This window comes from Thunnus thynnus, chromosome 3 (genome assembly GCF_963924715.1).
Source record: "Thunnus thynnus chromosome 3, fThuThy2.1, whole genome shotgun sequence".
NCBI lineage: Eukaryota > Metazoa > Chordata > Actinopteri > Scombriformes > Scombridae > Thunnus > Thunnus thynnus.
In genome coordinates, this window is record NC_089519.1 from 34,977,385 (window position 1) to 35,005,070 (window position 27,686).

The window sequence follows — 27,686 nt, forward strand, 5'->3', positions numbered from 1 at the left end:
TAACAGCATAAAAATATGAAAATAACACAATATGTACACCTTACAACTATTAAATAAGGGTAAAATTACTGACAAAATTATATTCTATATTACAAGATTTTGCTATTAGACATAGTGACCATTTAAAGCTCAAATGATGTATTTAATATAACATGCAAGAGGCAGATGTTACATTAGCATGTTGATTTTAAATGGAAATAGCTAGTTTATGCATGATTACTGTATTTTGAAATATTGATTATTTTACATTATATCGTTATTGTTTTGCATTTTTGTTGTATTGTTCCAACTAAGTTCAGTTGGCAGTTAACGTACAAACAGTAAAGCCACGGAAGATCAACACTCACACTGTGTTTTAATTCGTTCTTTCAGAATAAATTACTTTCTAAAATATGTCACCCCACGAGTGAGCTTCCACTCTACGGGCGTAGCACATTCAGTTTTTTTAATGGGTCTTATTCTTTGTTTTGCATTAATAATCTAATAATTATTGATTCTTTAATTCCTTTCACATCTTACAAATTAACAGACGCTTTTGCAGGTAAATCAACCTAATGAGGGAAGTTGGTTTATGTCACCACCTACAGATCACATGCCAACATGACGTTTATTTACACACTATGGATTTTATACATACACAAACATGTTTTGTCAGTTTTTAAACACTCTCACCTCCACCTAAATATGAATTATCAACTAGGTTTAAAAAAAAAAAGGCAGCTGAGCAGGGGCCCGAGACCCCCAGGTGCCACAAAAGTCCGGGTCTGAAAAGTGAAGCCAATGTGGAAGCACCTTAAACCTGCATTCTCTCTAATGGCCAGTAGGGGGCGACTCCACTGGCTGCAATTAGAAGTCCAATTGCATAGAAGTCTATGAGAAAATGACCCTACTTCTCACTTGATTTATTACCTCAGTAAACTGTTTCCTAATGAGTTTATGGCCTCAATCACTAGTTTCAAGTCTTCTTCAACACAGCATTACGTTTTTGTTGTTGTTGTTTTTAAATTATGGTCCTATTTAATTTAAATTTGACAATAAAGCAGGGTATGTTTCAGGGCATGGCTATATTGTGATTGACAAGTAGCTACCACTGCGACAACGTTGGTTAGGTAATGTAAACATGGCGTAACCCCAGATTCACAGAGTATAGCCTAGCTGTTGCTATTTCAGTGTGTTTCCAGTTAGTGAATGTTAATTGTAATATTTTAGTCGTTTAAAACAGTCTTGTTTAGTGTTTGGTTGGACTAAAAGACCCTCTAAGGAGTAAAATATTAACAGAACCATTTTCCAACCATTGAGATGTTGTTTCATTAGTTTTTCAAGGGTTTGTGTTTTTGGTATTGTGATTTGTTTGGGAATGTCACTAAATAGAATATGAACTAATGTGGGTATGTAGGGAGCTTATCGTACCCCGAGGGTTAATGTGACCATACATACACTGAACATAAGCATCATCATCAATTTAATCCAATTTGTGTGTTAATTTTAAACACAAATTTGATGTGTTTTTATCAAATCAAAAATTATCTAATGTGCCCCCTAGTATCTGCAGAAGTATCCCTCTGGTTGAGAATAACTGCAGGGAACTTACAGACTGTTGTTTATTCTCATTAATATGGATGCAAACCAGCAGATGCAGGAGCAGCACAGTTAGTTCTCCACATAAGCAATAAAACACAAAAATAAATTCAGTGTAATTTAAAAAGATTCCCTGAATTTTTTTTTCAGCTAATTTTGAAGAACAATCTTGCTTCGTACGATGTGTCTGTCGTCCAGTTGTTGTCGTTTGGCCCTAGCTGCTGTGACAAAGCATGTTTATCGCACATCCAACAGCATCCAACTGCAGCAAAGCCTCTTATGGGATTACAGCTGCAGTCTTTTACTGAGTCAGATACTGAGAGGAGAAGAGCGATGTCCACTCACACAAATAATATTCTCTCCAGAAAATCAGCAAAGAGATATTGACCATTATTAAAAGACATTACGCGTAATCTATTCTATGTACATATGTATATATAAATCTGTCCAAATGTACTGAAACTCCTGACAGAACCTGACAAACTTTAAGTCAGGTTTTCATGAGGCTTGGACTTATAACTGCTGCTCTGGTTTCAGTGCATTTATGAGACAAACAGTGGTGTATTATTGATTATTGAGTCTTTGATATTTTGCTTTTTTTTACATAATCAGTGTAAAAATACTCCATAACAAGTAAAAGTCCTGTGTTCAAAGTTAAATTTTACTTAAGTACTGACATCAAACAGAACAATCTGATTCCTTAAAATTAAATCTTTCTCATATATGTAGACATGTGTATGTAGATGGATACAGTAATATGTAAAAAAAAAATAAAAATAAAAATAAAAAAAAATACATAAAATAACATAATAATGAGTTTATAAATTACACTACATTGTTAAAGATTAAACCAGTTATTCAAAACTTTTTGGCTTTTTGCCCACACATATACAACGTATACATACAAGCACTTCTACTTCTCTCTGTCACCAATTTTCCTACAATATCTTTATCTTAATAACCCTTTTAAAAGTCTCTGAAATACCATATATGTTAAGATTTGCAAACATATTACATTTACCCACCATAGGTTTGGATGCATTGGGCGATTTTACTCTTTTCAATTGTTATGTAGTCATTTCTTTATATTGTCTGTATAATTTTCAATTTTTGAAAAAAAATCCTCTAAGAATGCTGCACATAAAGCATGGAATGGCAAAAAATATATAATTGTATTGATATTACCGATGCATTACTGTGTAAGCAGCATTTTAATGTTGTGTAGTTTAATCTATGACAATGCATCATGTAACTATAGCTGTTAAATGAATGTACTGCACTAAAAAGTACAATATTTCCCTCTGAAATGTAGTGTTATAGAAGTATAAGGTAGCATAAAATAAAAAATACTCAAGTATAAATACCTAAAAATTGTACTTAAAGGTCTAATAAATGACATTGAGCCTCACTGGATGTCAGCAAACAACTATTTGCTATGTAAAGACATAGTGGATTAATGGCGACCTGAGCAGTGAATGAAGTCACACTCCCTCTGTATGTGTTGTTATCTGAGCTTCTCTTTTCTTTGTGCGTGCATGTGAGTCCTTCCGTGTCATCCATGTCTATTTCCAAAATGGCGGCAGCTAAACAGATATGGATATAGCTAAACAGATAAAATATGTTTCTGAAAGCATGGGAGGTGAGAAATAGGCAATGCAGAAACAGAATATTGATTCATATTTGATCAGTACTGCCTAGTTTGATAGTTTGATCTGAGTTTCATGAGTTGTCGGCTTTCTTTTTATTTTTTCCAACTTTATTGAGTAAACAACACACACATTTGTTTTGGTCTGAGATGTTGTTGCTATGGTGCAACATCTAGTGGCTGAATATCATGTATTGCAACTTTAATTATGGTATTTGGGTAAATGTACATATATACTTTATAATAAGTGGCTATCTGTAGCTTTTGATGTTGCCAAAAAGTTTATTTTTTGTACACTGTTGTATCAAATTGTTGCAGAAAAATGTACCAGAGCAAAAAACTCTCTTTTGAAAATAAAAAAGGGAGTCAGAGGTCCAAGCAGCAAAGTGTTCTTTAATGCCGGCAAAAAAGGGGAGCAATCAGCACTTTTACAACGAACCAAATCGCTCCGAAGGTTTTTTCTTTGGGGCATTGTTTTTATGCCCTTGGGTCGGCTTAGGTCACACCTTATCATCCACCCTCCCTAATTTTTGACCAGTTATTATGTTACTTTTATCTCCGTCACTCGTTGTTGGTCAAAACTCTTCAAAACAGGTTTTGAGCTGTTTGAGGATATGTACTGGCATATTCAATTCTACCTGATTATATCTAATTTTTATATTGTGGGAATAAGTATTGGGAATCATTTTACACCATTATTGCCAAGTTGTCTTCTGGCCTTTTATTTTTTTTATAAGTTATTCTAGTCATTTTACACCCTTATTTCTTGATTTCCTCCAGAGAGTATTTTTTTAAAAGGTGAAGACTTTAATGCAGACCCAAGCAAAGTGACATGTAATACAAACACACTCAAATTTCTCCAGTGTATGATTATGATTCTTCTACCGTGCCTCTATATGTACATTGTGATTAAATATGGTTCATGAGATTATAACTACACCAATACAAATTGTATCACACTAGCCCTTATTGCTTATAAACTTATAAAATCAATCTGCATAGCTTAATATTGTCTTTAAGCACACCAATGACTTTTAATGAAAATACACCACAACACATTCAAGACTGGACTGATGCACTCTTGAAAATAGCTAAACTTGAAAAAGTACTTGACATGAATATAGGCTCTCTAGATGAGTAAAACTCAATATGGTCACCCTCCATAGCAGCCATGTCTGAAGACTAGAGATGGAAAATTAATCAATTAAATTGTTTAATTTTAATGACACATGTAATCAGACAGTAAGATCATTTGCAGAGACGAACTCTTCCTACTTATTTTCTTGTTTTGTCTTGCTATTTATTGATTTATTTATTATTGCTGTTGTTTGTTTGCTGGTTCACTCGCTGGTTTTTTGGAATAATTGTTTGCGTATGTTGTTGGATTTTTGTTTGTTTTAGTTCATAAAAAGACATTTAAAAATAATAATAAATACATAGATATTTTGCACTACAGAAGACAAGACAAGCATTCCTTTATAAACAATTTCCCTCTCATCTAGTTAATCCAATATCTCATGCAAGGTTTTAGAGGCCGACAACCACTAAAATAAATAAATAAATAAACATTTAGCCCAAAAGAGAGAAATATTGGAGAAACATTCAAATTCACAAATAGATCTGAAGCGAGAGCTGTGTGACAGTTGGTAGAAAGAGGAAAAATCTGTATACATGCTGGTGTCAGTCAGGGCAGTGGGATTATTCAGGGAAACATCAGTGGTGTCATGACAGGTCTGACACTACCCATGATCCTCCACTCTGCCTCTATACGCTCAAACAAACATATTTCTGTCCACTCTGCTCGCCACGTGAGCAGTAATTACAGCTGCCGTCTGCCCGCCCCGAGCCAGTAATCCTGCAGCGACAAATCCCACCCGCTTCCCCCGAGCGCCAAGCATCCCGCTGGGTAGATTCCAGACAGATGTTGAACCTGACAGCTGGATTGTAGACATGTTAGTGTGAGTCTTGATCTGGACACATCAGCATTGGTTCCAGCATCAACATCTGGACTTGCGCACCTGACACAATTTGTTCAATTAAGAGAAAGATGGCATTGATATGAGGTTTTGGAGTAACAAAATATGTATTTAAAGTACACTGTAGTAAAAATATGTGGCACTGATACTTCAGTATTTGTACTTCAGGATATTTTCACTACAGCCAGTACAAACAAATAAATGGAGGCCCCAATTTAAGGCCGGGTGAAAAGTGCTGGAAAAAACTAAATTACCTGTTGGTCATCCGATTTATGAATATACATGGCCAAAAGTATGTGGACACCAGAACAAAGTATATGGAAACTTGAACATTATACTACAGCTGCAACAATTAGTCGATTATATTATTTTGATTATTAAATCAAGTTGTTTTGAGTCATTTTTGAATAAAAACTGTCCAAATTCTCTACCTCCAGCTTCTCAAATGTGACTATTTTCCGGTTTCTTTAGTCCTCTATGACAGTAAACAGAATATCTTTGGGTTGTGGACTGTTGTTTGGGACAAAACAAGATGTTCTAGGATGTTATAGGCTTTTGGAAAAAATGATCAACATTCTTCACCATTTTTTGCCATTTTATAGACAATTTATTAGTTGTAGCCCTACATTACAACCACATCATGTGATAAACCATGTCCACTTATCTGCTGCTATAATAGCCTCCACTCTTCTGGTTTCAAGCCTTCCAACAGATTTTGGAACCTGGCTGCAGCGTTTTGTTCCCATTCAGCCATCATGTTGGGCAATAAGACCACTTCATCCCAAAGGTGTTGGACAGGGTTGACGTCAGAGCTCATGGAAGACCATTTCTTTATGGAGCTGGATTTATGCACGGGGACATCATGTTGAAACAAGAAAGAGACAAACACGAAGTGGGGACACATAGTTGGAAAGTTTTCTTGCTGTAATCATTCCTCCTCCTCATACTGACCATTAGAAGATCCCTTCATAATGTACTTACAGTGTAAGTGATGGGGGACAAAATCAACAGTCCTCCATCTGTGCAAAAATTACATTCTTTTTACTCTTTGTGTTTCCTCGGACAGTGTTTCCCTGTTGAGCTGCGGTGGAAGTATAGTAACAAAAGGAGGGACTTGGGCACTAAAAAGATTGTAACGTTGAAAGATATCTACTTGATTTGACTCATTTGGACGCTGAAGCTTCATATTAGCTTCAGATAAACTTTTAAATACATTTTTGCACAGAAGGAGGACTGTGGATTTTGTCCCCCATCACTTAGATTGATAGGAGTGTGTAAATGTCCAGACTGTTGTTTTAACACACACTTGAAAAGTTGAAACTAAGGGGCCCAAACCAGGAAAAAGAGCCCAAAATTTCACTAAAATATGTGGACAGTGTTGTCCAGGTCCTCCAGGTCATAAAGATCACTCAATATGCAGTAACCAAATTTATCTAAACACACATAAAACACTGAGGCAATGAGGCCAATAAGCACACAGCTCGACCCAGACAGGCTAATCTGCAACAGTGTAGGAAGGAGTTTATCACTGACCTCAGTGTAATCGAGTGTAACACAGTTGTTTGTTGTTTTTGTTTTTTTGATTACTCAGTCAGAAACCTGTTCCATGATAATCCATCTGTCCAGTTATTTCATCTGCTGAAAGCAGGGGAGCCCAGATTAACCTTGATTGATTAAAAAGACAAAAGTCGCTGCTTAATCACAACTAAACACTCAACATAACTGGAATGAGACAGCTTTCCAAGAAAACCTCACAATGTGCATGTGTCCCGTATGTGCATAATACTGATTCAAAGGTGGAAACATTTACATTTCAACAATGAAAGTTAATAAAAGAGTATAAAGAGATGATCTGTTCATAACACTGAAGCTCCAATTTCGATTTTCTTCTCGTTTTATGTTTTTGTTTGACTGTCCTCATCAACCTTTCTGATGTCTGAACAAGTCCTCCCTATGAAATGAACTGCTCAAGTACTGTACTTAAGTACAATTTTGAGGTACTTGAGTATTTCCATGTGATGCTACTTTATACTTCCACTCCACTACATTTCAGAGGGAAATATTTTACTTTCTACTCCACTACATTTATTTGACAGCTTTAGTTATTTTTCAGATGAAGATTTGACACAATGGATAATATAACAAGCTTTTAAAATACAACACATTGTTAAAGATGAAACCAGTGGTTTCCAACCTTTTTGTCTTTTGACGTCTTACAAAAAGCAGTGTGTAGTTGGGGTCACATTTCACATGTCTATGAGTTGTTAACAGCTCCACCAAATAGTGATTTTTCCCTCTAAACTTCTCACATGCTTTCATTTCAATAAATGTTCAAATGATCCAATATTTCAGCAAAAATCAAAGATTAGAGAAAAAGTCCAAAAACTGAAAACAGATTTGTGTATCAGAACTTTGTTTTTTCTTCTTTCCTCTCCCATTAATCATCTCACCACCCCTCAGATTTATCTGCTGACCCTTTGGAGGGGCCCGACCCCTAGGTTGGGAACCACTGGACTAAACTAGCTAACTGTATATAAAGTAGTGTAAACTAGCTCCACCTCCAGCAGCTACAACAGTAACATGCTGCTCTAACACTGATGCTTCACTATTAATAATCTAATGATGTCATATATAATAATATATCAGTCAGAGGGACCAAACCACTACTTTTACTGCAATACTTTAACTACATCAAGCTCATAATACTTATGTACTTTTACTGCAATACTTTAATTACATCAAGCTCATAATACTTATGTACTTTTACTGCAATACTTTAACTACATCAAGCTCATAATACTTATGTACTTTTACTGCAATACTTTAACTACATCAAACTCATAATACTTATGTACTTTTACTGCAATACTTTAATTACATCAAGCTCATAATATTTATGTACTTTTACTGTAGTACTTTTACTTAAGTAAAGGATCTGAATACTTCTTCCATCACTGATTATGAGTTTCCAACTTGTAAAAGTGTTAACATCATCCTCAAAGTCATAATTATGACTGGGAAACTGTGATTTTTTTGCAAGTTTCAATCTATCTGACTTGGAACTTCATAATGGATTATATCAGCCAAAGTCTGTCATTCAGTGTAATTAAACCCAGTTAGTTAACCACTGGAGGACATACAGAAGTGTCCCAAATCTTGAATAAAAAAGTCAGACTGAAAACAGAGCAGGGTCAAAAGTGAGGAAAAACATTGGATGTTTGGTTGAGTCAGTTGCAGTGTAAATAGAGCCTTACTGACATCCAACATGTAACATGTCACAAACAAGGCGTGCTTAGACATCAATTAACATCAATAGTGTGAGGGTGTGTGTGTGTGTGTGTGTGTGTGTGTGTGTGTGTGTGTGTGTGTGTGTGTGTGTGTGTGCAGTGTGACAGCCGTCCTCATCTCTCCATCAGCAGTCAGAGCTTTATGGCTTCTTTAAATCCTCTGATTGAAGGCGTGTTGAGGATTTAGGCCAGAGTGAGTTAAGATTCTGCTGATTTGCAAATCTGGCTGGAAAATCAGACTTCAGCTCCGGCTGTGTTTCGTGACTGTAACAGACTCTATCAGGCTTCTTAAGCTTCTATGTGACATCCCATGAAGGCTGTGGTAGTTTTCTCTGCTGATACTGACTAAATATATTTATAATAATACATAAATATTCAGATCCTTTACTTAAATAAAAGTACCAATACAATAAAAATACTCTGTTTCAGGTAAAAGTCCTGCATGAAAAAAATCCTACTACAGTAAAAGTACATAAGTATTCTGAGCTTGATGTAGTTAAAGTATTGCAGTAAAAGTAGTGGTTTGTAGTGGAGTAGAAAGTACAATATTTCCCTCTGAAATGTAGTGAAGTGGAAGTATAAAGTAGCATCACATGGAAATACTCAAGTTAAGTACCTCAAAACTGGACTTAAGTAAATGTATTTAGTTACTTTCCACCACTGGTCAAATATTATTTTTATACTTATATACTTAAATTATGAGTTGTTATTTCCACACTCCCAGATACAACCACCTGCTATTACAGTCCATATTTGGGTCGTGTGATGACAACTGGGAAGACTCTATGTGCTGATGAAGACCATGAGATGTGGTTGAAAGCTCCACAAAAGCTAGTAAGTAAACCTTGAGTTACAGTTATTTTGTGACGATACAACATGTGGCCTCTTTGGGAAAAAAAAGACATTTCATTCAGGATGTTTATTCAAGGTCCACTTACAAGCTTTTTTTTTCCTGGGCTTTCCAACCACATCTGACATTCTTCGCCAGTGAACAGAATTTGACCCTTTTGTCACGGAGATGGTTTAGTTGTCATCATCATCATCATCTCCATGACAACTGAGCGAACTCCACCTGCTGATGAAGAATGTGAGATGCGGTTGAAAGCAATGGAAAAGCTAGTAAATGGACCTTGAGAGCTTTTAGATTATTTTGTCCAGTTGTGTGTGGTGTTATATTGTGTTCTTTGTACTTTGAAAAGTGGATAAAATTTTTAATTACTAGTAATATGAAAGAATATAATAATATAAAACTGTAAGAACAGTTTGGGGTTTTTTATAAGAATATAAAATTAAGATTTAAAAAAAAAGCGTCCTCCTGATTCTTATGAATCTTTTTCCACAGATCAAAAATGATTTGCACCCTGACACTGACAGCGATGACCTGACCTTCCTAACACCGAGGCATTTAATAGACAATGGAACGTGCGGATAAATCCCGTGCTTAATCTATCCTATAGATTATTTAATCAAAACACATTTTCAGGTATTTTCTCTCTCATGTAATATTTCAATGAGGATTAATATAAGGAGGCTGCACGCCAGCCGCTGATAACACCAGTGTCTCCAGCTGACTGGTGTGCTTGGTGCGTGTATCTCACAGATCTGCTGCTTTAGGTTTTAGGTTTAACACACACACACACACACACACACACACACACACACACACATACACACACACACAGTCAGGTTTCTGTCACTTTCATTTTCTGGAGACTTACCTTACACCCAAACTTACCTTTACTTTAAATCAAGTCTTCACCCTAAAATTAATGATTTATATTATGGGGACTTGCTTTTTGTCCCTAAAAGCAAGGCGAGTCCCCACATTTGACTGTGTAAACAGATTTATGTCCCCACAACATGAGGAATACCTGGTACACACACACACACACACACACACACATACACACTCCAGCAGATGTTTCACATCATCAGGCCCGTCTGGCGCTGCCGTGCAAACCTGGCAGTTTCATATATATTGTAATGGAGACGCTCGATGGACAATTACAACCGAGCAGCTACCGCAGCTTGACATTGAAGTACTTTAAAGAAGTGCTTCTCAAACTTTTTTCACATCAAGGACCCCTAAATCTGATTTTTGCTTTTAGATGTTTTATTACAGAAAATGTATGAAACCCATGAACAAAATAGTCATACATTCTGTCATTGTATTCCTTATGGATGGAATTATAGTGTTAATAAATTATTCCCCTTTTTGCTGAAGACCCCCTGGAACGTCCTCATGGTCCCGTGGGAGGCAGCAGAAGAGGAGGGACTTTGCTTCTGTAGGAATTCTGAGGGAATTATGAATTATTATTGTGCACAACTCTAACATGAAATTATTTGTCCAGCGACATAACTCATATTAGAGTAGATATAATAATAGGGAAATAGTCCTCCTTGTTGGCCACACAAGAGAGGTCGATTAGAATTATGATTGTTATTCATCTTAAATATGATTTTGCGAAGGTTTAGGTCTTTTAAGGTTAAGTGACTGAGATGCAAGCACAAGAAAACACAAACAAGTCCACTTTATTTACGTACACATTTATTACTAATACTACAACTACAAATACTAAACACTACAACGTTTTACAGACAAGACACAAGAGGGAAAGGGAAACTGGTGCACAAGGCTATGGCTAGTGAATGATTGAAATGTATGATGTAGAGTTATCTATTGGGTAGCTGGTATGAGAGACCTGATAAACAGATACAATGACTGTTACCTGAGCAGCAGTGAGTCAAATCAATGGTACGACAGCTTAGTTCTGAATTACCAATTGAATTTACAAATCATGAAAGCACCAGGGTTTAAGCAAGTTGATGAAGGTTTTGTATAATTGCTTGCTCCCTGGGGCGGCTTCTTGTGGAGAATGGAGTCCGATGTGCTGGGATGAGGAGCTGGAGTCTGGATCTTGTAATGATGAGTGAGTCGGCCGGTCTGAACATGAAAAGATCCCATTGGAAGAGAGCTCCTGGATTATGCTGTCATGCTCCCCTAGGCTTGATCCTTAACTTATGACTCTAGACTTTTGAGGTTTCACCTCCTATTGTTCTGAATCACAACTTCAAACTAGCAAAATGCAAGCTTTACACTGAAATGGCAGAAAGCAAGACGACAAAGACAAAATCAAGAAGAAACCAGCAGCCAGCAACCAGCCCAAAAGCAGTGGCTTAAAAACAGCACAGAGTCTCAGATAAGACACGGTTTTAAACTTTCGGTCTGCCCGCCCAGAAGGTGCATCCCGGCCAATCCCAGGAGTTGCAGAGTTCTGGGGGAGCAGAGTCAGTCCTGTTCAAATTTCATGCACAAAGCCAAACCGACAATGAACTGATCTACTAACAAGTAAGCTAGCTTGTTGTGCTACATATCACAATCTCTTAATTTTGTACTACGTTGTAAAGAACAAAGTCAAGAGATTGTGATATGTAGCACAACAAGCTAGTTAAGTTGTAGACAGAACCGTGTTACACAGAACTACTCTCTGGAGACTGAAAACGTGATCACTGTTTTTAGTCTTTGGAGCCGTTTCTAAACAAACTAACATGACCAAACTCTTCATGATGAAGGAACATGTTACCCAGTGCAGCGGTGTGGCTCATTGATGTGTTTTATAATAGTTTTTGGACAACAGAGGAGGTCTACGGCACAGAGGAATAAGATATATCAGGCTTTGATACACACACAAAACTCGTTAGTAGATCAGTTCGTTGTTGGTTTTATTGAAGATTTGTTGACAATAAGAAAAATATAGAGAATCTCCAGCCTTATCCTTTAAATTCTTCACCCTAAAATTTAATGATTTACACTATGGGGATTTGCTAAAATACAGATATGTGATATATAAACAGGTACTGTATATGTCACCTGAATACAGAAGTACACATACACACACATACAGGAATGCAACAGCTGTGTAATTTTACTATCAGTGTGGTTTTTTTTTTCCTCAAGTGTGTTCCACGTGCTTGAGATTTGATCTGGAGAGGAGTCACGCCTTTTTCTGTCACCAAGCTTTACTGGCACACAAACTGGACGCACACACTTACACACACAAACACACACACATACTATATACATGCACACACACTCTCTCCTATGATATAGGCCAGCTGCATAGCTTTAAATCCCATCATTGGCCTGAATCATGTTGCTCTGCTGCATGTGTGTGCATGTGAGCAGCTGCTTAGCTGCTGGCCCCTCCCACCACCCTCGCTGCCCACCTCTGGGAGCAACCCCACCCATCTCACCCTGGGCTCCCAACACCCCCCCCCCCCCCCCCCCCGCCCCAACCAACCAGCCTCCCTGCTCTGTTTACTCCTGAAACTCCTGGACTAACAACTGGATGCTTTAGCTGATCACCATCTACCATCTTTACACATATTTCTCTACCCGTCCGTCCAACCTACCACCGTCACCTGAGCATGCGGGTGCTACTGGAGAGCAGCTGGATGAGGTTTGGACCAGCTGGCAGAGGGTCGTACGACTGGGTGACAGGATCACCTTCAACACAGGAGAAGCAGGTGTGTCAAGTTGTAGTTCTGCACTGTGGTCACTCTGACAGACATAAACCTTTACCTTAAAATCTCCCCACATGTTTAAAAATGACAGTAAATTCCATTTCACGTTGTGTTTCTGCTCGTTTCAGGGTTTAACTGAAGCTACTGAGTCAAACCACTGAAGCTGCACCACTGAATCAAATGTAAAATATTTTTAGATGTTCTTTCTATTCATCAGCGAATATGCAGAGGATGTTTTATTTATAGTAACATAATTTTATTTATATATCATGTGGAGACAAGCTGAGAAAATCAGTTGAAAGTGTTGATGTTGGGCAGAAAAAACTGTGAATTATTAGTATTTAAAGTGTCATACATATACTTCCTTTTTTTTAAAAAAAGGCACAAAACTGAGTTGGGATTAAATCACCTACCTGTAAATAGATTGTAGCTTTATTTCCTACATTTTTCTGCATGTGTAAATAGTGAAACAATTCTTTTTACGACCTTGAACTGTTAATATGTATTATATAATAATATTTTACGTAATTATCACTAAAGATTAGCATATTTTTAGCTTCATACTTTGGGTTTCAAGCTTTAAATGGACAAATGCTAACTTAAATTTAGAGCTTAGTTTGTGCTTAAAATAAGGATATAATGTATGTGGAGTGAGAATCGTTTTAAAAGGTGCAAAACAAAGTAAGGAAAAATGAACCAAAATGACCCTGAACTCCTCTACCTTTCTTAAAATTCAGCCTAAAATATCTGATACTTTATGTTCAAAAGCCTTTGGATCTTATAATAACATCCTGTGACTTAAAATAATGTTTAATAATAAAATATCAACATAAATAATATTTTTTTATCCATGAAACATGCATTAATAATGATGAATCTACCTGTGCTGCAGGGTTGAAGACGTAAAGACTGTTGTATTATTAGTTAAATCATCCACCTGCACTAATTATTACACTAGAGACTCTAGAACTAGAACTAGAGTTTCTCAACCTTTGACTCTGGACCACTTGAGGTCACTAAAAATGCAGTTGAGGGTCACAGTAGATTTCTAAAGCTGACAAACTGTACTGACATTTGTTTGATATATAACTGATTTAAAATAGTTTGAACACAATCTGGTGGAACTTTTTGCTGTGGAAAATAGAATAAAAAGGGTAATTATATCACTCTCAAATTAAAATCTACAACAGCTCTCCATTTACTGGATTTAGCAAACATCTTGGGCCAAAAAAATAGACTTTTAGTGATCCAACACGTGAAATTCAGTCTGCAGAAAGTCTACTCTGTGTCTGTGTTAGATTTATAAATACTTTGTTATTTAAAGTGATGAAAGAGTGAGGTGCAGCAGATTTTAGAGCTGACAAAACATACTAGAATTTGAAAAGACATAAAAGTGTCTGAATTCGTCTGGCATGAATGAAACATGAAACAGCCCTCTCTGTGTTCCTCTTTGTCGCTTCAGAGTCTTTTAAGCCTCACACACACACACACTCTCTCTCTCAGATTTTAGTTTGATGCGAGAGCAGCCGGGGGACACTCAGACGGATTGAGAATTAAAACTGTCCAGTACTGTAGAGGAGTCTGCAGGGTGCTGGGTCATCCAGGCAGCATTAACTAATTGCTAGAAAAACTGAGGCAGGGGGAATTTGGGACACTGCGAGCGGACGTAAGCAGCGCCGCCAAATGTTGTTTTCTCACAGCTTCTTGTCGGGATCAAACACAGACTTTGTGATGTTTGTAATGCCTGATCAGTGACTCGGTTCACTCTCACAGAGGATCACTCTGAATCTGGTTTCTGCAAATCAAAGACTAGTGGAGTCCAGAGAAACAAAACTGTCTTGAATGATAAGAAAACCAAAGAATCCAGAACACCAGTCACCTGAACTCACTTTAATAACACAACGTTTTGACCCTCAGACCTTCACCAGGCAAAATTCATACAGACAAACAGCTCCATCCATATAAAGGCTATCTGCTTTTTCCCTGGAAAAGTCACCAGCAACCTCTCCCAGTATGCATATAAATAAAGGTCAATGATCAGGATATTGAGCTCTTACAATTGTAAACATACATTATAAATTTACCAATATTATAGAAAGTTGGTTACATTATACAATAGGGCCCTTGAGGGATGTTAGATAAGAATATTGGTCAGGTGTCCATATGAACAGTGAAAGAGGTTTTCCTTGCTGTAATCATTCCTCCTGTTCATACTGGATATTAAAAGATCCTTCAAATGTGCTTTCAATGTAAATGATGGGGGACAAAATCCACAGTCCTTGTTTTGTGCAAAAATATATTCCAAAGTTTATCTTAAACTAATATCAGGCTTCAAATGTCAATCCAGTCAAGTGGATATCAGCCAAAGTCTACAATGCAAAGAAAATATAAGAAGAAATCATATAAAAATTGCAAGGGGAAATATACATATATATGTCTATATATACATATCAATATGTCTGAGGACAGAAATGTCTTATTAAAGGATGAGGCTGGTGATTTTCTATATTTTTCAACAAATCTCATGTGCAGAGCCAAATCAACAATGAACTCATCTACTAACAAGTATTGTGTGTGTATCCAAAGCCTGATATATCTTATTCCTGTGTGCCGTAGACCTCCGTTGTTGTCCAAAAACTATTATAAACACGTCAGTGAGCCACACCGCTGCACTGGGAGACATGTTCCTTCATCATGAAGAGTTTGGTCATGTTAGCAGTTTAGAAACGGCTCCAAAGACTAAAAACAGTGATCACGTTTTCAGTCTCTGGAGAGTAGTTCTGTGTAAGGCAGGCACTACTGAGCATGTGCGGGAACACGGCTCTGTTTACAGCTTCGCTAGTTTCTTGTTCTTCATATCACAACCTCTTGACTTTGTACTACATCTTATGTTTCTCAAAGAACTTCAACAACAAAGTCAAAAGGTATTAAAGCCAAAGTATTAAGTCAAAGTATTAAAGCAAAGACGGGATTATGTTTCAGAGCGTGTTTGCAGTATGTTAGTGTAGACTGGGCTGAATCTTTGCCTTTGTTTTCATTTCTAAGTGAGTGTAATAAAACTGTGGATTTTCATTCAACCTGTGTGATCATCGTCTTCTAATGTCTCTCCCAGTCAACCAGACTCCATTCTAATATTTTCAGTTTTATAGTTGGTGAGTAAAATGCTATCACAAATAGAAATGATGGCCAAAGCTTAGACTTTTATCAGATGCTTTTATCAGAGGCTGGTGTATAAAACTATAAGGCATAAATGTGTTAATGTATAAATGGTTAGTAGGGTGTAGTGACAGTTTTTTATCATTTCAGTTTGAGCCACTTGGTCGCCTTTTTAGTTCGTTGTTGTCTTAACGCGTTTCAGTTTCTTAACATTCCACCGTGCATCCATCTCACATTAACGGGTTGCTCACAAATCCATACAGAGTCAGAAGAATAGTTTGACTTGTCTCTCCAAGCAGACATGAATGATCCTTTTACACAGCAAGAATGTGTAAAATCCCTCTGTAGACCAAAATTATAATCCAAAGGAGTATTTTAACAAGTGTAATCCAAAGGAAATATTCCAAAGGTCCAAATCAACGGTTAAAAAAGCTGCATGAGCCAAACGAACAGTAGGTAACATCCTTCCCTCACTAACTGCTGACTAATCAGCTTTTTACTTCTAAATTATAACACTAGGAGGCAAACTTTACCACTAATGACCAAGTAATACATCCACAGTGTACTTGAAACATCAGCAGCTAACAGCAAAAACATCATAATTAGTCAACAATTATCTTAATATAGAGTTTACAGCAATAATACAGTATATTATGATGACATTTGGCTCTTTAATAAGGAGTCAAATAAAGGTTTTTCTTTTTAATCAACCCTTGTTTTTGATCTCCAGAGCTACAACTGGAATGACCTGGGAGAGGACAGAAAGCCAGAGCTGGTGGTCTACGTGGTCCTCCCTATCGTCTCCGTCCTCCTGCTGGCTCTCCTGATGGGCCTGGTCTACCGCCGATGCTCCCGCAGCAAGCTGAACCTGGCCAACATCATCGCTCTGGACCTGGAGGACGCAGAGAGCAGCGCTGAGTTCCTCTCCTCCCTGACCAGGAACGTCGAGCGCCACACCAGTACCAGCTCAGACGGATCGGACGGGGTCTTCGTCATGGTCTACCTGCCTCCGCCCTACGAGGACACGCTCAGCAAGATCACCCGAGCCGCCAGCCTCTCCAGCTCCAAGGACGCAGAGTCGATAAAGATAGAAGATCTGGAGGCCAAGTTGTGTCCGGAGCTCAAGTCCAGCGGTCGCTATGTGTGATTAGTTTTGATGCTGCAGTGTAAAAAGACTTAATAACTCCAATATTTGGTGTTTTTTTAACTTCGTTGTCTGTAAATTATACTTATTTAATTATCATCCATATATGCAGCTCTACAGAGACTTTCAACCTCTTTTAGATCATAGTTTTGGTTTCATGGTACTTTTACTGTATGGTTCAGTCTCTGCTCTCATAACCTCATTTCCTCTGATAAACCCACTCTTCACAACCCGCCCAGCACCAAACAGCAGACAGACAGAGTTAGAGACTAGCTGGTGAAGAAAAGTGAAACATTTAACAGCCAAAGAGCCGAAACCAGGACTGAAAGAAGAGGCAATACTGGTGAACACTAACACAACTTCAATGTGATGCTTATGTTGTCTCTGTGTGTCTACTGGATGTTTAAGAAGCAACTGTCTGTGTGCTGTCAGCTTGTTCTTCTGCCCTCTAGTGTCCAAAAACCAATAAATGTATGTTATAAATATATAATACTTTGTACTTCACTACATTTATTTAACAGCTTTAGTTACTTTTCAGATGACAATTTGACACAATGGATGATATAACAAGCTTTCAAATTACGAATACATCAAGCTGCTAATACTTATGTACTTTTACTGTAGTAGGATTTTTCATGCAGGACTTTTACAAGTAAAGGAATATTTTTAGATTACTGTATTGGTACTTTTACCTAAGTAAAGGGTCTGAATGCTTCTTCCACCTCTTCAATACTGTATATAGGCTGTAAAACAGAACAATAAATCACTATACTGTATATTTTATGATATTCTTTTGTAGAAATCTGACTTATTTTGCTTTTAAATCAACTTTAATGCAATTTGATGACCTCACGTGTGCTTGTTAATTAACCATTAGCATGAATGTTTTGATGGAGCGATTTAAAGGTCATGGCTGCGTGTTTAAAAGACACTTTAATGGAACATCCATCATGTCACTGAGGAACCACTGCGCTTTTCTTTGAGTTCAGGCTCAACAGGTTAAAGAAGACATACTTGTTATTGGGAATTTTGCCGCAGGCTCTTTTTAAACCTGTAAATATGGGACACTGGGTGTAAAGTTAGGTGTTGCTGACTCAACCATACAATTAAAATTCTTTACTGTAAATGTGCTGCGGACACAATAACAAAACACATTAATAATAACAAGACCCTTTAAAGTCTTTCAATCATCTTTACTGACTTGTGCATTTTGGAAAAAGTTCCTTCATTAGGCCACATTGTGATTGTGTTTATTATAGACATGATTAACAACAAGTGCAACTCACTTACTTAATTTTATTATTGCCATTAATCACTCACTTGGAAGTTTAATCCTTCCACTGATATTTATGGCAGATTGAGATTATGCGCACTCAGCGAAGTACACAGAGAACTGCTTATCCCGACACTCCTCCTGGAAGATGATCCTGATCCTGGAAACAAACAGAAGAGATTAACATTATCAGAAGCTTTCATTTAACTGTTAAGTTAAAAGACCAGTGTGCAGGATTTAGTGGCATCTAGAGGTGAGGTTGCAGATTGCAGCCCCTTGACCTCAACCCTCCGTCCCTTCCAAGTGTGTAGGAGAACTGACGGAGGCCGCAAAACTCACAAAACACATGAAAGGCCCTCTCTAGAGCCAGTGTTTGGTTTGTCCGTTCTGGGCTACTGTAGAAACATGGAAGGCCCTATGTAGATGTAAAGGGCTCATTCTAAGGTAACGTAAACACCATAGTTCTTGTCATGGGATTATACACCAATGAAAACATACTTATGAATGTTATATTCCATTTCTGCCAAGTCCGTTCTGTTAGATGCCACTAAGTTCTACAAACTGCACCTTTAACTGATTATATTGATTTTAGAATTAATTTACAATTAATTCATTATGTATTGGATTTTAAAGGCAGTGGCCGACATGCAACTTGAAGACTACATTTTCAAAAACAGGTGAAGACAAAACTCACATTCTTCTGAACTCTTCCCAGTGGGCCGCCGAGAAACCATTCTCACTGTGGAAACAAACCCCTCAGTTAAAAATAATAACAGAATCTGTGTGTTTGCAAACACACTGTTAATAGTTTTCCAAGCTGTATGGAATCATTGCATGGTACAGTTGTCTGTTCTGTATCTGTTCAAAGATCTTGGTGCAAACGCTTGAGTCAAGTTCTCAAACTGTGTAGACTAAGAGAATGTTGTCTCTGGTCAGTAATATTACATCAGACCCTTCCAGTGGTGGAAAGTAATCAGGTACAGTTACTCGAGTACTGTACTTAAGTACAGTTTTGAGGTACTTGTACTTTACATGAGTATTTCCATGTGATGCTACTTTATACTTCCACTTCACTACATTTCAGAGGTAAATATTGTACTTTCTACTCCACTACATTTATTTGACAGCTTTAGTTACTTTTCAGATGAAGATTTGACACAATGGATAATATAACAAGCTTTTAAAATACAACACATTGTTAAAGATGAAACCAGTGGTTTCCAACCTTTTTGTCTTTTGACGTCTTACAAAAAGCAGTGTGTAGTCGGGGTCACATTTCACATGTCTATGAGTTGTTAACAGCTCCACCAAATAGTGATTTTTCCCTCTAAACTTCTCACATGCTTTCATTTCAATAAATGTTCAAATGATCCAATATTTCAGCAAAAATCAAAGATTAGAGAAAAAGTCCAAAAACTGAAAACAGATTTGTGTATCCGAACTTTGTTTTTTCTTCTTTCCTCTCCCATTAATCATCTCACCACCCCTCAGATTTATCTGCTGACCCTTTGGAGGGGCCCAACCCCTAGGTTGGGAACCACTGTGTTGGGAACTAGCTAACTGTATATAAAGTAGTGTAAACTAGCTCCACCTCCAGCAGCTACAACAGTAACATGCTGCTCTAACACTGATGCTTCACTATTAATAATCTAATGATGTCATATATAATAATATATCAGTCAGAGGGACCAAACCACTACTTTTACTGCAATACTTAAACTACATCAAGCTCATAATACTTATGTACTTTTACTGCAATACTTTAACTACATCGAGCTCATAATACTTATGTACTTTTACTGCAATACTTTAACTACATCGAGTTCATAATACTTATGTACTTTTACTGCAATACTTTAACTACATCAAGCTCATAATACTTATGTATTTTTACTGTAGTAGGATTTTTTCATGCAGCTACTTGTATTGGAGTATTTTTACTGTATTGGTACCCTTACTTCAACGAAGGATCTGAATACTTGCACTGTGCATCTTTTGCATTCAAAAGAACTTACACAAGATCAGTGAGGATCCTCAACAGGCAGGTAATGTCATCACTTATGTTGTCATCAGCCAAATCTGCATAGAAAACAAGAAAACAGTTTCCTGGGTTAACTTGACCTCAGTTTATGGCCTTAGGAAACCTCATCATAGGGGGGTGCAAATTTGGGCAAAGATGCATCCACACAAGTTAAAAGTGAGTACTACATGAATATAAGGAGAGAAAAAGATCAGGAGAGTGAACTGTAGTTTCTGTTGAGTTTCTGGGCTGAAATATAAACACACAGCAGACACACGTGATTATATGTTGCTAGTTACAGCTAACTTCTGTAGAATCAGTGCATTGAAGCAGAAACACTACAGCTGTCAAATTTGCACCAATAATTCCAGGCGAAAATTTTCTTTGCGTTCAGTCTGGACATGAATGCCATTAAAGATATTAAAGTTTTACACACAGCTCCTTTAAAAGCAGCAGTTGATCTGAATTTTAAATGAGTACAACTGAAATCAAAGCTCACTGTTGCAGTCGATGTTACAGGTGTTGGGTGATGGAGTGACGCCGTCACTGCAGACCAGGTGATTGCTGAGCTGGAAAAGGCCATACAGTGTCCAGACCTCCTCGTCCAGGGGTGCAGGCCTGGCGGGCGGTGTAGGGGGGTTTTGTGATGGAGGCTCCGCGGCGTGCCGTCGCTGCCGGGTGTGCGGCTGCATTGTGCTAAAATGGCTCCCATGGTGAGCCAGGCCGAACATGCCGGCGTAGTGAGCCTCCCTCTTCCCTCTCTTTGGATGGTTTTCCATCCTGGGCCTCAGCTGATGTATTGTGCTGGTGTTGAATCCAGAACCTTCCTCCACATGACAGACAACTGAAGGCAGCAGAGAGAGGAGAGAAACAATCTGACAAATCATCTCCACATGACACATTTTTTAATCCATACGTTTATTATCCTAGAGGCGAGGCTGGAGATGTTGGTTTCTCTCCACAGCAACTGGTCAGACTGAATTTATTGTGAATATTCATGGTCACCAGAGGATGATTCCTATTATTTGGGTGTCTTAGCACCACCATTAGGCCAAAATTTCAATTTATACACAAGAAATATAAAAATCTGACGGACAGATTCTCAGAAAGTTTTACCAGGTACATTCATAATCCCCAGATGATGAACCTTTTGCATTTTGGACACTATGTGAGGTTCAGTCTATTGCCACCTTCGTGAAAAACTTAAACCTGAGTTTCAAAATTCTCTTGTTGTTGTTGTCACAGAGTTTATTCAAAAGAAACTCAGCACTGTGAAGTTTGAGTATCAGGCTGCGGCTGTAATGTAGCTCTGGTGGTCGCTTCCTTCTCCTCCATACTGTTGTCTGACAGCACAATATTTGGCCCGAAAGATTACAGCTATATTTCCTTTGACAGTCCTTGAAGGCACCACACAAAAAAGAGGAAAAGTAGTTTATAGTCCAAGACATTTCTCCAGAGTCCAGGATTTTTACAGCTGGATGAAGAGGGATATTTTATTACAGAGAAGACAGAAGAAAGTCTAATGTCATTCATATATAGGTACTACCCACATTAGAGCCATAGGAATCAACTTTACAGGACAGACAGCGGTCATGTATTTGTTTGCCCATGTGAAATAGGTGGATCCAAAAGCTGGCAGGTCGTCCTAACTAGCTTACCCTTATGAGCAAGGCTAGTTAGGGCGAGCTAACCGCTAACTAACTCAGTCACAATAGTTCCCAGATCACTGTTCTCTCTAATTTTTCTATACTGTCCTGTTTACTACTTACTACGGCTTACTGGATACCAGATTCAAAGATGGCGCCTAGTCAATCAAATGAAAATTGAGCGTCCTCCATTTTGGACTCATGAGCTCTCTGTCCCCTCAAAGGCCAGCGCTGTCAAGACCAAGCCCCCAGGAAGTGCTGTGAATCCAATTTGACATAGTAGCCAAACAATGTAATTACAACTTCCAAGTCCGTCACATGATGCATTTTTCCTGCACACAATCATTGGTAAAGGAGTTGATGTAAAATGGTGAATACATGTTTTTGAGCCTCACAAACCCCACAAAATGATTCATTTTACTATCAGAATTTGATCCATTCAGTCCAATAACATGTGGAAAATCTAGAAGAGCTGCACAATTAAATAATTTTGTCCCCATTGAAGTGAATGGAGAAGCAACCAGCAGTCAGCCGGCTCAGCCAGCGGAGGTCTCTAGTGATTTACTTCCCTCCCGTCATTGAATCCACTGATCACACTGATTCCATTCCATGGAATTAATTGATCCGCCACAAAAATCATTTTGGTTTTAGATCCTGGTGTGTCCAAGATTTAAAGCTGGAAATATTCTATGTTTTATTATTTTATTTAATATCAACAAATCCAATGAAAAGACCGAAACCAACAACGAACAAACAATGAAGTGCTCTACTAACAAGTATTATGTATGTATCCAAAGCCTGATAGATCTTATTCCTCTGTGCCTTTGATGTCCGTTGTTGTCCAAAAATGCCGTCCTGCTGCCAGAAATATTCACTAGAGCACCGAATGTGGATTCATCCGCCACTGAAAATAGTCCCCAACAAATGCACTATTTCCTTTTGTTTGAGTGACACTTACTTAACACTATAGTGCCTGGCCATTTTAGGAAATTACTGAGCTTTTTTTAAAAAAAAAAAAAAAAAAACTGTATATGTGTGATTTTTAAAGATTTTCATCTTCAGCAGAAATCACTAATAAGGCAGCAACGCTAGAAAGTATTAAGAGATGAATTTTTCTGACAGTTGGTAAAACACCAGCCTCATCAGTTCTTAGATATATTTTGTAATTTTTTTAAAGGTTTCCTCACAGAAAAAAAGCATTCAGCTCCTCCTGTCTGTTATTTCCTTCTATTGGAACACTTTGGGGGTTTTTTCTGATTTGGGTTTCTGGGTAAATGATTCATGCAACTAATCTCTTGCATCCACACATGCATGTTGGCATATAATCACATTTTGGCTGTAGCTCCTACTTGAATTCATCAGAATCGTTCTATGTCATCAAGTTTTGGTATTTCTAATGTAAAAGTAACAACCAGTACTTACTCTTGGCCACCAAGTTCTCTGCAGTCAGTCCTTTCTGCTTTGCCTTATCAGACAGGGTGGACATGGCCTTCATCACTTCATCTCTCAGCTCACATTTTGACACAATCCTCCCCTCGGTCAGACTGGAGTCCAGCACTACCAAGAGAAACACCACGAGTACCTTCATCTTGACTCCAACTATTGTTTCTGGCTGTGAGAACATACGTGACATGATATATATAGTGTCTGCAGAGCCACTGGTAGCGAATCAGAGAGAACCTGCATCTTTTGTTCCCTTCAAATAAAGGCCGCTCCCTTGGTACCTAGAAATGGGTCCCTTGAAGTACACAATCTCACACTTAGTGTTGGGTTTCTGAGCTCTAAGGAGGTCAAGGGGGGAAAATGATACGTCTACCTGAAAACATCTTTTCTCATTTATAGGTCACGCCTTCGTCCTGTTGAAAAGAGCTGGCCATGAGACTAAAAACCAGATATGGTGAAACAGTTTTATCTTCTCGCATCATCATAAGACATTTAAAATTTCAGAGGATCGAGTGTCAGCACCGGCAGTGTGACAGCAGTGAATACAGAGAGCGTGTAAAATATGATGCCATTAGTTTCCTGAGCACAGCTATTATGTTAAACCTAACAAAGGAAAGAACAATACCAAGAGCAGAAAAACAGCAACATGAAAGGTGAGCAGAGGACGTGTCATTTCAGTTTCAGGGAAAAAGGTTTCCATGAAGAGTCTGCAAAATCTGAAAATAGGATTACTAAGCTTTTAATACTAAAACTGAAGTCATCAAGAGCTCCAGGCTGATAAATCAAACACTGGAATAATGTAAAAGACAGACTTTATTGCAGAGAAAGTGACAAAAAAGTGATGTTGGAGACAAGAAAGACAAGAAACTCAATACAGCTGGGAGTTAATGTATGTCAATGCACAGTACTGGGAGGTAAATAAGTACTATTTCAGTTTGATGAGATGGTTTATTTTTCTGTAACCATATTTCCTACAAAATATATTTATATAAAATAAACACAGAGGTGCTTATCAGTGTGTAAACCTACATTCATAAATTTAGACTCTGACTCTTGGCCAGCATTTTAAATATTTGATTCGTCTGAATATCGTTAAACTTTTTGATCCTTTGTGCCTCAAGCTGAGGTGGAAATGATTCCTCACACTTATTTCATCCTGTCAAGACTTGTATAACCACATCTCCTGTCTTAGCAAAACATCCCTGAATAGTTTAAAACTGATCCAGACGGCTGCTGTAAAGTGTCTGATCAGGTCCTCTAAAGCTCTTATGTTACTCTGATCTTAAAGCAGATATAATCAATATTTTTTCATAATACCAATATAGTCACTGTCAGTGTGTAATGTGTTGGTCGTGGCTCGTAGTGATGAACCTACAGAGAATTATCAGTGACTCAACAGCTCCTCTCAGCTTTGTGGAGCTTTATAATGAGTTTCAGCTCGTTGTTTATCTGTCTGGCTGCAACTTTACTGTTTTGCTTCACTCTCAGCGCTCTCATAGCGTCGTTTTCGACCGCAGCAGGCAGCTGTTTTCAGAGAAAAGAATCTAAATAAACACTTGCTTGACTTCTCCTGCGGTGCCACAATCAGGTCAGAGTTTTCCATTTATCCAGTGAAATATCTCAGAATGGATTGGTATAAAAGTTTGTGCAGACATTCATAGTTCCTAGATAACGTATCCTGATGACTCATCATGTCAAAAACTTGGGTGTGATCTTGGATGCTGATCTTAACTTTCAGAAGCACATTTCCAGTATCTCTAAGACTGCTTTTTATCATCTTAGAAATATATCCAAAGTTAGATCTTTCCTGTCACAGTCTGACTCTGAAAAGTTGGTTCACGCATTCATTTCCAGTCGACTAGACTATTGTAATGAACTCTTTGCTGGACTGGTTAATAAACTCCAGCTTATCCAGAACGCTGCAGCCAGAGTATTAACCAACACCAGAAGGTGTGAACACATCGCTCCTCTTTTAATTTCTCATCACTGGCTCCCAGTAAAGCAAAGAATGGATTTTAAAATACTTCTTATGGTTTTTAAAGCTATGAACGGCCTAGCTCCCTCCTACGTTGTTGACATGCTCTCCGAGTACACGCCAGATAGACCCTTGAGACCATCAAATTAAGGTCTCCTCACCATACCTAGAATAAATACTAAATCAGCTCATGGTGCCTTCAGCCATTATGGTCCTACTCTCTACCACATGAACTCAGGTCTGTTACAACAGTGTCTTCCTTTAAAAGCAGACTCAAAACATCTTTTTTCACAAGCTTTTAGTTAGGTTGATGAGTGAAACCTTCTTTTTAGAAACAGTATTATTATTGTTATTTCTTTTAACAATGATAATGATATATGTATATATATATATTATACTGTCTTATATGTTTTTATTTATGTAACATCTTATTTTATGTTTTATCTTATTTGTTTTATATATGTAATGTTAATGTAATATATTTGTTATGTATGATCTTTACTTGTTTTTAAGCACATTGAGTTTACACCTGCTGTAAACTCAATGTCAAGTCAATAAATTTGACTTGATTCTTCTGACTTTTCACATAGAGTTCTTCACAGTTAAACATGTGCTCACTGCCAGCAGAAGAATATTTTCATGTCATTAGCATTTAGTTCAAAGCACCTCTGTGCCTAATTACAGCCTCACAGAGCTGCTGGCATGGTTGTAGACTCTTAGTCTTGTTTATCATCATACTTAGCATATCTTCTTCATAACTTCACGGTATATCCCACAGTCGGTGGCAAAAAGTTGATGAATTCTGTATTTCATATCTGGACATTACGTCTAGCTCTCCACAGCACAAGTAAATGTTGCTTCTGGACGTACCATTAAAGAAGTCTTTCTTAAAACAACAGTCAGGTGTCCATAACAACACTGAAAGAGGTTTTCCTCGCTGTAATCATGTTCATACTGGCTATTAAAAGATCCCCTTCATTCATTTAAAAGTCTCTGTGAAACTTATACTCAGCTTCAGCAGTCTGAGTTAGTCATATCAAGTGGATATCTGACACATTTACAGTCTTTTTAGCATTAAATTCCCTCTTTGTGTTTCCTCGGACAGTGTTTCCCTGTTGAGCTGTGGTGGAAGTATAGTAACAAAAAGAGGAACTTTGGCACTAAAAAGACTGTAACTTTGAAAGATATCTACTTGATCTGACTCATTTGGACACTGAAGCTTCATATTATCTTCAGATAAACTTTTAAATACATTTTTGCACATTGTAGATTTAAACATGATAACCTTGGACAACACTGGCTACCGTTTATTTTAGCTTTAAGTTTAGTTGTTAATCATTGTTCTTAGCATTTATTTATTGTTTTTAGAGTTTATTTTTAACTCTTTTGCCTCTAGTCAGGAGTAGTTGGTGTCCTGAGAGTTCAATCACCTTAATAGTTTGGGGTACCATTTATAATCCCATAATGCCAGTCCCTCACAACGTAGTTTGGACGCTAGGCGGCAGTATGACTGCCTATAAGCTCCTTTTTGTGGCTTTGGTTTTATTGTTTTATAGATTTTTAATAAAAGCCTGTTATGGCATGACCCACACTGACTGACTGGGTTTCATTATTGAAGCGTCGGCATCTTAAAGGGTTACACTTGGTATTCAGCTGCTTTATCTGTGTCCAATATCCTATAAGTTGTCTGTATAATGTCCCCTGTTACTATGTGTCGCACATTGTCAACACATTTATCTATTTCCTGTTACAAGAAGGCCTCCTCTTCCTCTTCTTATCAGTAAGTGATAGCAAACCGAGTAACTTCAGCTTATGTTGATACTCATTTGGCAGCAAAATGACTCATAAACATGAACATAGACTAGAAATGTAATTGATAGCTTATCCGCACTGCTTCATTCATGGTTGAAGTGCTGTTCCTGTCAGATCAGCCAAAATATGTTATGTACTTGTGTTATCCATCTTGTAAAGATATATCTGTAAAAGGGGAAAACCTCAGCTTTCATTAGAGGGCCAAAT

At 37.7% G+C, this 27,686-nt stretch overlaps 2 protein-coding genes across 2 annotated transcripts; one reads left to right on the top strand and one right to left on the bottom strand.

Moving 5' to 3' along the window:
* The first annotated feature begins 12,793 nt into the window (after positions 1 to 12,793).
* On the top strand, positions 12,794 to 17,761 carry LOC137180609 (small integral membrane protein 28-like). The gene is made up of 2 exons (XM_067585978.1): positions 12,794 to 13,013; positions 16,897 to 17,761. The coding sequence occupies exons 1-2, from the start codon at positions 12,915 to 12,917 to the stop codon at positions 17,311 to 17,313; spliced, it is 516 nt and encodes a 171-aa protein (XP_067442079.1). The 5' UTR covers positions 12,794 to 12,914; the 3' UTR covers positions 17,314 to 17,761.
* Positions 17,762 to 18,586: 825 nt separating this feature from the next.
* On the bottom strand, positions 18,587 to 23,843 carry LOC137180610 (uncharacterized). Its single transcript, XM_067585980.1, has 5 exons — positions 23,672 to 23,843; positions 21,103 to 21,447; positions 20,599 to 20,662; positions 19,278 to 19,322; positions 18,587 to 18,743 (listed from the first exon to the last, which is right to left on the bottom strand). The coding sequence occupies exons 1-5, from the start codon at positions 23,835 to 23,837 to the stop codon at positions 18,674 to 18,676; spliced, it is 690 nt and encodes a 229-aa protein (XP_067442081.1). The 5' UTR covers positions 23,838 to 23,843; the 3' UTR covers positions 18,587 to 18,673.
* Positions 23,844 to 27,686: the final 3,843 nt, after the last annotated feature.